The sequence below is a fragment of the Eriocheir sinensis genome, chromosome 45, assembly GCF_024679095.1.
Source record: "Eriocheir sinensis breed Jianghai 21 chromosome 45, ASM2467909v1, whole genome shotgun sequence".
NCBI lineage: Eukaryota > Metazoa > Arthropoda > Malacostraca > Decapoda > Varunidae > Eriocheir > Eriocheir sinensis.
Genome location: NC_066553.1, coordinates 7,322,946 through 7,337,533, shown reverse-complemented (window position 1 = coordinate 7,337,533; position 14,588 = coordinate 7,322,946). Strand labels below are relative to the sequence as shown.

Below are 14,588 nucleotides of genomic sequence, written 5' to 3'. Positions count from 1 at the left end.
CAATTTTTCTGATTAGTTTGAATGCTATCACCCCTGTCTGTCTGCCTGCCTGCTTTCCATGCGACCTACAGTATTCAACCGGTCAAGGAAAGGTGTTGCTATACCTTAAATCTTTACTTATATGTCGTTACTACCACCGTGCGCCGTGACACCATTTCTGCACCACTTAGGCAGAGTGCTATTACTTCTGCCTGCTTGGAGGAAGGACCGGTAGGAGAGGCCATGCATTTCGGAATCTCACTATAGAGGAGAGTTGAGGGGAGTGGCCTGAAAGTCTACTGTATCAGATTAGAAGCATTAAAAATAGGATACATTTTTGGGAAGAAAGATTCGACATTCTTGCATTTACAGAGACAATGAAAGATACTGTAAAACTCTCTCATCGGAATTTGAAATGGAGAGTTACCAGGAGCTCCACAAGGAAAAGAAGGGCCAAAGGGAGGAGGGTTTTCATTTGTTGTTAAAATAAGAAAGACAAACCTCAATGTTCGGGTAATGATAAAATTCGAACAGATTTAAATTCAAAATCAGTTTGAGTGGATGTTATTTTAAAGAGGGTAGAACTAATATTGACATTCAGCACTAGCCACATAACCTTAGTGGACCGGACACTATTTCATTACTGAAGGAGACTGGCATGGCGAAAAATAGTAAAAATGTCTGCTTAATGGGTGGCTTCATTTATAAGAACAAAGATTAGGACGATGTAGAAGACGCCCTAGAATCCAAGGATTTTCTGAAAGTATCACTAGATAATTTCCTCATTCGGGTTAGTGGAGAGCTCACAACGGGTGACAACATTTTGGACTACGTCTTGAGTAATAATGAGAATATGATCAGAAAAGTAGATCGTACTGACCACAGGGAAGTTAAGTTCCAATGTGATTGAGTAGTTAACTATGACTGCAGGTTCGTGTGGACGTCTGTCTTTAGAAGGGGTAACTTCATTAGGGTCTCGGAAGACACCCTGAGATGGCATAATAGGAATCATTAGGGGTAAGAGGGACAGGATATAGGCCTGGAATCCGATACTCAGAAGAACCATGTCGAAAATAAATGAGCTATGATAATTAAGTCAAAGCAGTAGTTCAGGGGAAGGAACAACATATTTCTTATCATACAATAAGCTTAAAAGGGATTAAAAAAACGCTGAAACGTACCAAAGGAGCAGGTGTGCTGAATTAGATTTATGGTTCCCAACCTGGGGTGCACGCACGCCCGAAGGGTGCGAAACTTAATTTGATGGGCTACGATAGAGTGACTTGTTCGATTTTTTTTTTCTGTTTGAAAATCTTCAATAAATTACAGTCTTGTTGCTGAGTTTATATTTACATTTCATTCATTAAGTTAGAAGCACATTTTTACAATTTCAGGTTGTTCATCTCCCTGTTATGTACCTGCTTCAAACAGTGGTAAAATATATAAAATAAACTTAATTATTGAATGTGATATACCGTTGTTAGAGTAAGAACATTAATCAAACGTTTCCTAGGGTGTGGGGCATCGGGACAGTCGGTAACAACTTAGACTGATCAATAAAAAATAAAAATAAAAACGAAAAATAGCTACAAAATTTATGAACCTGGTTAGTTGAAGATGCCAAAACTGATCGCGCGTGATTCCTTAGGATTTATAGGAAAAAAGCAAGTGAGGTGATACGGTGCTTCCCTACCGTCACCATCCCGTATCACAGTTTTTTTTTCAGCATCTACTCTTAGACATTTGACACTAATTAAAAGTAGGTACCATTGCCTGCCTGTCTATTTGTTGGCTTGTCTTTCCAGTTATGTTATTTTGTTGGTCAGAAAAGCGTTTTGTAGAGCTGCAGAACTTTACTCTTATGCTATTGCCTTCATTCAGTTTGACTGAGTTTTTCAATAACCTGAAAATTTGTTAGTAGATAATATATCATGGTCACGATAACTTTGAAAATGAAACACTCCCACACGAGCCCAACGTCTGCTACCACGTATGTAAGTTTTAACCTTTCCCAGTATCATATATCAATCGTATGAAGAATAAATTGGACAGGGCACGTCCTTTACTTATGGAATGATCGATGATATACTTGTAATGGAAAAAAGAAGAAGCTTGCTTTCGAAGATATCGTGAACGAAGTACACAGAATGCTTTAATGCAAACCAATAATTTATGTTCCTCACGTTCTCCTTCCCCCCAGCTCCAGTGTTGTGGCGTGGGCGGCCCCGCGGACTGGGAGGAGAGCGCCTGGCTCCTGGAGGGGGTGGGCGGCAACGGGCGGGCCGTGCCTCTCACCTGCTGCATCCTCCACCTCTCTGCGGACGCCCACGTCAACCCGCGACCCATCAACTCAACGCTGTGCCAGAGTGACGAGCCCCTCGACCAGCAGCTGGCCCGCCACCAGCAGGTGTGTGTGTGTGTGTGTGTGAGTGGGTAGGTGGGTGGGTGTGGGTGCTGCGCGTACATTTGTCTGTGTGCGTGCGTGTGTGCGTGCACGCGAATGTGTGTGTGTGTGTGTGTGTGTGTGTGTGTGAGAGAGAGAGAGAGAGAGAGAGAGAGAGAGAGAGAGAGAGAGAGAGAGAGAGAGAGAGAGAGAGAGAGAGAGAGAGAGAGAGAGAGAGAGAGAGAGAGAGAGAGAGAGAGAGAGAGAGAGAGAGAGAGAGAGAGAGAGAGAGAGAGAGAGAGAGAGAAATTAAAGAAAACTTCTAAAGGGATAATACCGAAATCTAAAATGATCGAGACTTTTCAAACCCACACCCAACACTCCCCCATAAAAGATGAGACCAATAAAATCTGAGAGGATTTAAAACAAAATAGGAAAAAGGCAGAGACAAAAGGAGATTAGCTGAATAACACAGCGCATCGGAATCCATAAAACTGAAAAAAACTAACAGACTCGAAAAAAAAACCTTACCGAAGAATTATAGAGAAGGAAAAAAAAAGGAGAAAGAAGAACGGAGAAAAACTGAGTGTCGGAACGAAGTTGAATAATGATAAACTGCGGGACGAGGAGAAACAGGAGCCGTGGAGCGGGGCGGCAGGCTGGCGGGAGGGAGGGAATCATGAGTTAATGGCACAAACTTACTGTGAGCAGAGAGTTATGCGATGCCATAACTTTGTGATATATTGGCCGAGCGACGACGCGGTGTATCTCTTGCCACTGATAACCGAGACTGGCGGGGCGGGGCAGTGCGGGAAGGCAGGAGGGGGAGGAGGAAGAAAAGGAGGAATGCCAGAAGAGGGAGGACAGGGATGACAGAGAAGGGGAGGAGAATGACGTAGAGGCGAAGGGGGAAGAGGAAGTGAGGAAAGGGAGAACCAGGGAGTCAGGAAGCAGATAGATGAGGGATAAAAATAGGAATGGAATAAGTGGCAGGACAGGAATGATAGAAAAGAGAAGGACGAAGGGCGAAGGGAGAAGAGGAAGTGAGGAAAAGGAGAACCAGGGAGTCAGGAAGCAGAGAGAAGAGGAAAAAAATAAAAATGGAAGAGGTGGAAGGATCAAGATGAGAGCAAGAGGGTACAGGAAAAGGAAGTGGAATCCAGGAGGTCAGGATGAAAGGGTGGGAACGGGAGAGATGGGAGGATCAAGAGCGAGAGGGGAGGAGAACGTCGGAAGAAAAGCAGACTTGTGATGTCAATACGTAAAGGGAGGAAGATGAGAAGTGAAGATAAGATGAAGGATATTAAAGAATGAGTAGGAGGGAAGTTTCATGGGCGGGGAAAAAAAAGGAGGCAGGTCAGGGTGAAGAGGGAGAAGAACAGCCATTGATAGAGGGAGAAGACGTGGAGAGGAATGAGAGGAGAGGAATGAGATAAAAAGGCGAAGGGTAAAGAGAAGAAGCGGGGAGTCAAATGAGAAAAGGAGGAAAAGGATAAAGAGAGAGAAAGACGAAGGGGAAAAACAGAGGAAGTGGGTGGAGGTCTAAGTGGAGGAAGGAAGACGTGGGAGGCAGGAAGTGGAGGTAAGAAAGGGGAGTCAAAGGAGGAAAGGAGGGGAAGGAAAGGTGGAATAGAATGGATGAGGAGGATGGGAAGGAAAACAGAGGAGAAGTAAAGAGAGAAAGACGAAGGAGGAACAGAGGAAGTGGGGGAGGTCTGGAAGTGGAGGAAGGAAGTCTGAGAGGTTATGGAGGTGGAAAAGGTCAAAGGGGAAGGGTCAAAGTCGGGCAGAAGGACTAAAGGGGAGGAACGGGAGGAGGAGGAGGAGGATGAAGACGAGGAGGAGGAGGACGAGGACGAAGACTAAAGGGGAGGAACAGAGGAAGGAAGAAGGGAGGAGGAGGGAAGGAGGAAGGAGAACAGAGGAGGAAAGGAGGAGAGAGGGAGGAGAGGGAAGGAGGAGGTGGAAAAGGTCAAAGACTAAAGGGAGGAACAGAAGGACTAAAGGGGAGGAACGGGAGGAGGAGGAGGAGGATGAAGACGAGGAGGAGGAGGACGAGGACGAAGACTAAAGGGGAGGAACAGAGGAAGCTTAGAAGGAGGAGGAGGAGAACGAGGAGGAACAGGACGAGAACGAGGAGGATGAGGACGAGGCCGAAGACTAAAGGGGAGGAACAGAGGAAGCTTAGAAGGGGGAGGAGGAGGAGGAGGACCAGGACGAGAACGAGGAGGATGAGGACGAGGCCGAAGACTAAAGGGGAGGAACGGAGGAAGCTTAGAAGGGGGAGGAGGAAGAAAACGAGGAGGAAAAAGACGAGAATGAGGAGGATGAGGACGAGGACGATGACAAAAGAGGAGGAACAGAGGAAACTTAGAAGAGGGAGGACAAACACAAGGAGGAGGAGGAGGAGGAAGTGGAATATGAGGAGGAGGACGAGGAAGAGGATGAGGAATATGAGGACAAGGACGAGAGCAACGGCAAGGTGAGAAGAGTCAATGCCATCAAGTGAATAAACAAACAAGGCTTTCCAATCACTCGGCGGCGGCGGCGGGGAAGGAGGCACGCTTTCAGCTCCCTCCGTGCTAATGTGGAACGTCATTAACCTCCTCACGAGACCCAAGGCATCGACGTGAATGGCTGCAAATAATGTCGGAGCAGTCGGCAGGGAAACTAATAACACCGCGACGTCTATCGGCCAATCAGGAAGCTATTTACGGGATGCAATCTTACGCTACAAAGGAAACTGTTATTAACCTGCCATCTGGCGGTCGACATATGCAGGTCTTCGTTCGCCTGCTGCCCCGATTATTATGGAAAATGGGAAGCCGTACGAATTTCCCCACCGCTGCCTGTTCTATTTTCAGAGCCCTCCAGCCCTCACTCCCTCCCTCCCTTCCTCCCTAGTCCTTAACAGATATTAAAAGCTGAAAATAATGTCGGAAATGTTTTAAAAAGCTACAGGCTGATCCTAAAACTGTGATGGATCTTGATATATTTTCAGTTTTTTTGAAATTGCTAGCTAGGGACTAATCTTTGGTGATAGGACAAGGGGGGAGAGGGAGGGGGAGAAGAGAGAGAGAGAGAGAGAGAGAGAGAGAGAGAGAGAGAGAGAGAGAGAGAGAGAGAGAGAGAGAGAGAGAGAGAGAGAGAGAGAGAGAGAGAGAGAGAGAGAGAGAGAGAGAGAGAGAGAGAGAGAGAGAGAGAGAGAGAGAGAGAGAGAGAGAGAGCAAGGGGGATGGCATGGAGAATGAAGATAAAGTGGAAGCGAAGGGAACAGCGATAAGAGAGAGGAAGGAGGAAGGGGAGGGGAGAAGTAAATGAACAGAGAGTGATAAAAAGGAAATGATGGAGGGAAGGATTGGGAGGCAGTGAGGGAAAAGGAGAAAAATGATTTACACACGATGAAGAGGATTATTGGGATGTAAAGAGGAAATAGAGGAAAAGAAACAACGTAAGAGAATAAAGGAATAGATGAGAGAGAGAGAGAGAGAGAGAGAGAGAGAGAGAGAGAGAGAGAGAACGCCATAGTTATCGAGAAAAAGAACCCCGTCGTGATTTCGCTGCCGAGATGAAAGAACATAATGGGATGAGGTCATGATGAGTTGCTCTAATTGGATGCCACGCACAAGTCTCTCTCTCTCTCTCTCTCTCGTTTTCTCTTTCTTTTTCCCTTTTTCTCTCGCTCTTTTTTTATTTAAGCTTTGGGGTACTAATAAATTTTGAGTTTTTTTTCTCTTCTTTTTTTCTATATTGTTTTCTTTCCTTGTTGATTTCTCTTTTTTTTTGTCTCCAGTTCTCTTTTTCTCTCTCTATTTCTCCTTTCCTCACTATTTCTCTTTTCTCTCTCTATTTCTCCTCTCCCTCTCTCTCTGTTGTGTTTGCCTGTCTAGCTGTTTTTCTAACTTCAACACGCGCAGACACGCCCTCAACAACAAAAACAACAACAAAACAACAACAGCAACACTTATAGCAACACTTACATTATTACGACACGGCAGAGTGGGCATTACAACACTCATGGCAACAAAAGCCGAAACACAGGCACTTGAAACACTTTTACAGCAGAAACACCAATTAGCCCTTTATCCTCACACGTTCCCTTGTTTTTATCATATATCTAATTATTTCTTTTAACATCGTATCTTTTTCCATTCCTGCATTTTTGTGATACGTGAAATTTTTTGTCCTGCTTATTTTTTTGGTTCAGCTTAATATCTTTTTAAGGGGCTGCTTCCGATCTACTATTTTCCTTATTTTTTCTGTGATCGTCGGCCAGGCTTTCTGTTCCTGTTTCATATCTCATTATTTTGCATTCATTAATTTATGCATCATGTATTTCTCCTTCCCTCTTTTTGTGTACGGCTTGTCGGTGAGAATGGCCTTTTATTCAAGTGTTTTTTTTATCATCTATATTCTCGAAGTGACCATCAGATGCCAACTCGGTGGCACTCCTCGACCCACGCGTGTCAAGAGGCCCCAGAAGGGTTATACATGTTGGATGGGCCTCGCTGACGAAAACACGGTTACGGTTTCAAGCAGTGTGAAACCGTTTGTGATTATTTTATCTAGTCAGAAATAAATAAATGCAAGTGTTGAAATACATCATTCGTGTTAAGAAGCAGCCAGAAGCTTCTTACCTGTTTTATGCTGTCAGTGAAGTGAATAGTTTGTTATTCCAAAGGGGAGATGTATACGTGTTGAGGACATCCAATTAGCTAATTAGGACGAAGGCTCGAGTTTTTTATAGTGGCAAGAAGTCTATAATCAATACCAAATTATACACGAACAGCAGGGAAACTGATATGAGGAGCGTGGCTGTGAGGAAAGAGCAGGGCAGCATGTATCCATTATGACCGAACCTGTATTGTTGATGAAGAGGCGGCTTCGGCCTGGTGTGAGACGATTATCCGCTGTGCTTATAAACGGAGCAGTGCGGGTGACGGGGAAATGAGCAAATCAAAACAGGAAAAGTGCAAGGCAGCCTGAGTTGGTGTGGCTCCAAATCCAGATTGTTACAGGGCGGCATCTATTTATTGTTGCCGTGTCATTATTATCAGAAGCATTTGTTCAAATACGCCGTAGAAAGGTAGATTGGAGCGTAGAAAAGCGCAGCGTGGGATCTGACGTATAATGCGACTAAAGTTTATATGGGTTTCCTCAAACACTCGTGCAGCTTTATGGCGTTTTAACTTTGAACACGTTGTTGGCAGCCAGGCACCTTTAGTGCCGCGTTGATTGTTATTGTCATTGCTGCTTTTATGGTCGAGGTTAATGTTGCTATTGTTATTATTATTGTTGATACTAATGGCAAGAGTCATAACATCAGTAATGATAATAATAATAATAATAATAATAATAATAATAATAATAATAATAATAATAATAATAATAATAATAATAATAATAATAATAATAATAATAATAATAATAATAATAATAATAATAATAACAATGATGATAATAATATCATTATGATAATCATTGCAATTACATCTATTATCATCGTTCCTTAATCGGAGATAATCGGTGATATTAATCGGAGGGAAACTTGCAGGGGCTTAAAATCTTTAAGTTATCGATGCGGCCCGGTTGGCTTCATGCACCGCCCACGCGGCCCGCTGGAAAATCTTCCTCTCTGGGGACACTGCGTCTGCCATTGTGCATTGTGTTTTTATTGTAAGTTTTGAGGAGCGTGACCTCATAAGTAAAGCTTGCTACCTAACGCATCTCGGGGTCAGTAATCTGAGCAACATTCGTCTGCCAATGATTCAATAACTTTTTCGTTGATCTCCTGCCATGAAAACGGAAACATAACGGATGGATGGCAAGGAAGATATACCGTACTCACAGTCGAGAAATTAATCTGATTGATGCGAGCTTCACACGACGTCATGACAGGAATGTAATAAATGTGCAGAACGTAAAAGTTCCCTTGTAAACGATAGGAAGAAAACTGGGAATAAATCCATCATCTGCATAATAACAATCTATCTATATCAATGTATTTATCTATGTCTGCTGATACACATGTCTTTACACACTTAGTATATACAGCACCAGTGCCTCGCCATGTCGGAATGTCCGTCACATTGTTTTATCACCTAACAATCACAACTTACGTAACTTGAAGGACACAGACACATGCAGTTCATGGATTCCTCTGTTTACATTTGTCTCCGTGTCACGTGCGTACGACTGTCTCGTGCAAATGGCGGCGGTAATGTGACGCGTCTGCAAATGTATTCTGAGTGTCGCAAACAAAATATTTCTCCGTGAATAACTTCGGGTGATGATTTGCGGACGTCAGCGTGTAAACACAAGCTGAGTATCTCGCGGGCTGACCATAAACACGGAATACTGAGTCATTACTGTCTGGTTGGTCTGCTTTCCTCACGCACGCACGTACACACACACACACACACACACACACACACACACATACACAAACTTGCTTGCACAATATTATCAGCAAATCCACTTGAAGAATTCTTTTATAGTAAATAACAATACGTTTTGATAATGTGTGTGTGTGTGAGTGTGTGTGTGTGCGCGTGCGTGCGTGCGTGCGAGAGAGAGAGAGAGAGAGAGAGAACGCCATAGTTATCGAGAAAAAGAACCCCGTCGTGATTTCGCTGCCGAGATGAAAGAACATAATGGGATGAGGTCATGATGAGTTGCTCTAATTGGATGCCACCCACAAGTCTCTCTCTCTCTCTCTCTCTCTCTCTCTCTTTCGTTTCTTTCCTTTTCCTTTTTTTTTTCTTTTTTTTTTGGGGTACTAATAAATTTTGAGTTTTTTTCTCTTCTTTTTTTCTATATTGTTTTCTTTCCTTGTTTATTTCTCTTTTTTTTGTCTCCAGTTCTCTTTTTCTCTGTCTATTTCTCCTTTCCTCACTATTTCTCTTTTATCTCTCTATTTCTCCTCTCCCTCTCTCTCTGTTGTGTTTGCCTGTCTAGCTGTTTTTCTAACTTCAACACGCGCAAACACGCCCTCAACAACAAAAACAACAACAAAACAACAACAGCAACACTTAGAGCAACACTTACATTATTACGACACGGCAGAGTGGGCATTACAACACTCATGGCAACAAAAGCCGAAACACAGGCACTTGAAACACTTTTACAGCAGAAACACCAATTAGCCCTTTATCCTCCCACGTTCCCTTGTTTTTATCATATATCTAATTATTTCTTTTAACATCGTATCTTTTTCCATTCCTGCATTTTTGTGATACGTGAAATTTTTTGTCCTGCTTATTTTTTTGGTTCAACTTAATATCTTTTTAAGGGGCTGCTTCCGATCTACTATTTTTCTTTTTTTCTGTGATCGTCGGCCAGGCTTTCTATTCCTGTTTCATATCTCATTATTTTGCATTCATTAATTTATGCATCATGTATTTCTCCTTCCCTCTTTTGGTGTACGGCTTGTCGGTGAGAATGGCCTTTTATTCAAGTGTTTTTTTATCATCTATATTCTCGAAGTGACGATCAGATGCCAACTCGGTGGCACTCCTCGACCCACGCGTGTCAAGAGGCCCCAGAAGGGTTATACATGTTGGATGGGCCTCGCTGACGAAAACACGGTTACGGTTTCAAGCAGTGTGAAACCGTTTGTGATTATTTTATCTAGTCAGAAATAAATAAATGCAAGTGTCGAAATACATCATTCGTGTTAAGAAGCAGCCAGAAGCTTCTTACCTGTTTTATGCTGTCAGTGAAGTGAATAGTTTGTTATTCCAAAGGGGAGATGTATACGTGTTGAGGACATCCAATTAGCTAATTAGGACGAAGGCTCGAGTTTTTTATAGTGGCAAGAAGTCTATAATCAATACCAAATTATACACGAACAGCAGGGAAACTGATATGAGGAGCGTGGCTGTGAGGAAAGAGCAGGGCAGCATGTATCCATTATGACCGAACCTGTATTGTTGATGAAGAGGCGGCTTCGGCCTGGTGTGAGACGATTATCCGCTGTGCTTATAAACGGAGCAGTGCGGGTGACGGGGAAATGAGCAAATCAAAACAGGAAAAGTGCAAGGCAGCCTGAGTTGGTGTGGCTCCAAATCCAGATTGTTACAGGGCGGCATCTATTTATTGTTGCCGTGTCATTATTATCAGAAGCCGTAGAAAGGTAGATTGGAGCGTAGAAAAGCGCAGCGTGGGATCTGACGTTTAATGCGACTAAAGTTTATATGGGTTTCCTCAAACACTCGTGCAGCTTTATGGCGTTTTAACTTTGAACACGTTGTTGGCAGCCAGGCACCTTTAGTGCCGCGTTGATTGTTATTGTCATTGCTGCTTTTATGGTCGAGGTTAATGTTGCTATTGTTATTATTATTGTTGATACTAATGGCAAGAGTCATAACATCAGTAATAATAATAATAATAATAATAATAATAATAATAATAATAATAATAATAATAATAATAATAATAATAATAATAATAATAATAATAATAATAATAATAATAATAATAATAATAATAATAATAATAATTACATCCTTAATCGGAGATAATCGGTGATATTAATCGGAGGAAACTTGCAGGGCTTAAAATCATTAAGTTATCGATGCGTTGGCTTCATGCACCGCCCACGCGGCCGCTGGAAAATCTTCCACTCTGGGGACACTGCGTCTGCCATTGTGCATTGTGTTTTATTGTAAGTTTTGAGCGTGACCTCATAAGTAAAGCTTGCTACCTAACGCATCTCGGGGTCAGTAATCTGAGCAACATTCGTCTGCCAATGATTCAATAACTTTTTCGTTGATCTCCTGCCATGAAAACGGAAACATAACGGATGGATGGCAAGGAAGATATACCGTACTCACAGTCGAGAAATTAATCTGATCGATGCGAGCTTCACACGACGTCATGACAGGAATGTAATAAATGTGCAGGACGTAAAAGTTCCCTTGTAAACGATAGGAAGAAAACTGGGAATAAATCCATCATCTGCATAATAACAATCTATCTATATCAATGTATTTATCTATGTCTGCTGATACACATGTCTTTACACACTTAGTATATACAGCACCAGTGCCTCGCCATGTCGGAATGTCCGTCACATTGTTTTATCACCTAACAATCACAACTTACGTAACTTGAAGGACACAGACACATGCAGTTCATGGATTCCTCTGTTTACATTTGTCTCCGTGTCACGTGCGTACGACTGTCTCGTGCAAATGGCGGCGGTAATGTGACGCGTCTGCAAATGTATTCTGAGTGTCGCAAACAAAATATTTCTCCGTGAATAACTTCGGGTGATGATTTGCGGACGTCAGCGTGTAAACACAAGCTGAGTATCTCGCGGGCTGACCATAAACACGGAATACTGAGTCATTACTGTCTGGTTGGTCTGCTTTCCTCACGCACGCACGTACACACACACACACACACACACACACACACACACACACACACACACACACACACACACACACACACACACACACACACACACACACACACACACACACACACACACACACACACACACACAAACTTGCTTGCACAATATTATCAGCAAATCCAGTTGAAGAATTCTTTTATAGTAAATAACAATACGTTTTGATAATGTGTGTGTGTGTGTGTGTGCGAGAGAGAGAGAGAGAGGGTGTGATATGCTCAATCATATTTGCATGTTACCCACACCAATGATTGCCATTATTCCATGGCAAAACAAAAGTACGTATATATAAACAAAACTACTTTTATACTCATAACGTATCCATGCGTGTACATACTTACCAGAATGGATATACACATGTATGCATCTCTCCTCATATGCATGTACTTTCGTTTCAATAAACAAGCATACACGAAAACATAACACGCACACACACACACACACACACACACACACACACACACACACACACACACACACACACACACACACACACACACACACACACACACACACACACACATATATATATATATATATATATATATATATATATATATATATATATATATATATATATATATATATATATATATATATATATATATATATATATATATATATATATATATACATATATATATATATATATATATATATATATATATATATATATATATATATATATATATATATATATATATATATATATATATATACATATACCACGGAAGAAAGAGAAGATTCCTGGACTCCGGACATGGACGGAAAGCCCTACTAAAAAATTCCCCAGCTTTCGTTTTATTCTTTTTTTTTTTTTTGTTTAGTTTCTCATTTTGTTGTATTGGTTCAACTTATTGTATATATACCCTGCAGCTTTATATGGTAGCTTATCATAATAATAATAATAACAAGCAGACTCTCTCTCAGCACGCATTGTTGTCTCGTGGAAACATGCAGACTCATCTATTGTGTTTGTAGTAAAACAATAGGAATGCGACCTTGATCCTGGCACTGTTAATTACAAAGAACGACTGAAGACACTTAGTGAGAGTGGCTGCCAATTAAGGGAATGAAAAATGCATGATAGTGAAAGCTGTAATTGTTGAAGAGTTTATTTTTGCAACGCTTCCGACTGTCGCTATTCAGAGTTCCTTTTGTTAACTGTTACTGTTTTTGTTTCCCAAGGTAATTAAACGTTTCTTTATTTAATATTATAATTATCTAATGTATATATATTACCATTTATTAGTTGTCGAACTTTATAATTGAATATCTTGTTTAATGGCTATAATTTATGATTTGAAATATTATTAAATGTGAATCAATAGACTGAAGGGTCGTTGAACTATAAAGTGGTGAAGTAACACAATGGTGGGAGTGACCAAGTTGGTGCAGGACACGGTAAGAAAAACTCTGCGAACTGCTTTATGGTTTGGCGCTAACAGCATCGATCTGGGTGAGTGTATCATGTCTCGAAGGGAAACACAATGACGATGACGATGACGGGGATAAGGCGGCGGCGGCGGTGCAGGAGGAGGAGGAGGAGGAGGAGAAGGAGAAAGTACAGGAAGAGGAGGAGGAGGAAGAGGAAAAGGAAGAAGAGCATGATGAAGAGGAGAAGGAGTAGGAGGGGACGGAGTAGGAGGAGAAGGAAGAGGAGGAGAAGGAGGAAGAGGAAGAGGAAAAAGAAGAGCATGATGAAGAGGAGAAGGAGGAGGAGACAGAGGAGGAGAAGGACGTAGAGGAAGATTAGGAAGAGGAAAAGGAAGAAGAGCATGATGAAGAGGAGACAGAGGAGGAGGAGAAAGAGTAGGAGGAGAAGGAAGAGGAGGAAGAAGATAATAAAGGAGAGGAGGAAGAGGTGTAGGGGGAAGAGGAATATCATTTAATATAAGTGAGAACAAACTGGAAACCGGGGCAAAGAATTGTAAAAACCGAGCAAAAAACACCGGCGGGGATGGAAGGAATGCAGCAAGGGGAAGAATACGTTCATGAAAGACAGGAAGCATGCAGAAATACCGCGAAAGAGGTGAATGGAGGAGAGTGCACGAGAGGAGAAGCCTGTAGCACTATGGAGAGTGTTGAGAGAATACCGCTGGGAAATGATAAAACAGGATGGTTGGAGGAAACTGAATGACGATAAAGGAATAGAATGCGAGAAGAAGTACTACAACGGAGCCTAACTCAAAGTAGCGAAAGGGAGAGAGAAGAGGCCAACAGACTTTCGGTAGAAGTAAAATGGTGAAGAACGGAATATATAAAAAAACTCTGGGGGAAATTAAATAGAAGGGAATTACACTTGAAAAGGAGGACGATTTCATTTTCAATAAATTCTCCTCTTGTAAAAAAAATAAAAAAAAATAAACTTAATCGCAAGTTTCGAAACAACTTCAAAATCTTAGAAGACTCTGATAGGTACAAGTAGGGTCCTATACTCCAATGAGCGTGATGGGATAGGAGAGTATCGTCACCTGTATTCTAATTATGTGAAGAATCATCGTCAGTATAGAGTAGATCGCCCAGTGTCTCTCTCATCCACCCTCAACCTTTCCAGGCATCCGTTTAGGCAGAGTGGGCATAGAAAACATCACCTCCCTCACACACGCAAGAAACAACACAACTATAAAGAAAGTAAAATATCGTATTTGGTTCTGTCCCCTGATGGAGCGTTTGGTATACAAGAAAGAAATCTCAATAGGCACGCCACTGTTGGACGAGAGAAAGGGGAAGCCCAGCGAGGGGAGAGGCGGAGAGGAGAGTAATGGAAAAGTGGGGTGGCGTTTGAAGGAGAGAGATCTGTGGATA

The 14,588-nt window shown here is 42.1% G+C and overlaps 1 protein-coding gene across 1 annotated transcript in view; it reads left to right on the top strand.

Annotated features, from left to right (window-relative positions):
• The window catches only part of LOC126980688 (CD151 antigen-like), a 58,243-nt gene that overhangs the window by 38,823 nt on the left and 4,832 nt on the right, over nt 1–14,588 (top strand). Inside the window, exon 5 of the mRNA XM_050830821.1 lies at nt 2,180–2,386. Within this exon, the coding sequence (XP_050686778.1) occupies nt 2,180–2,386 (207 nt within the window). The remainder of the gene's footprint in view (nt 1–2,179; nt 2,387–14,588) is intronic.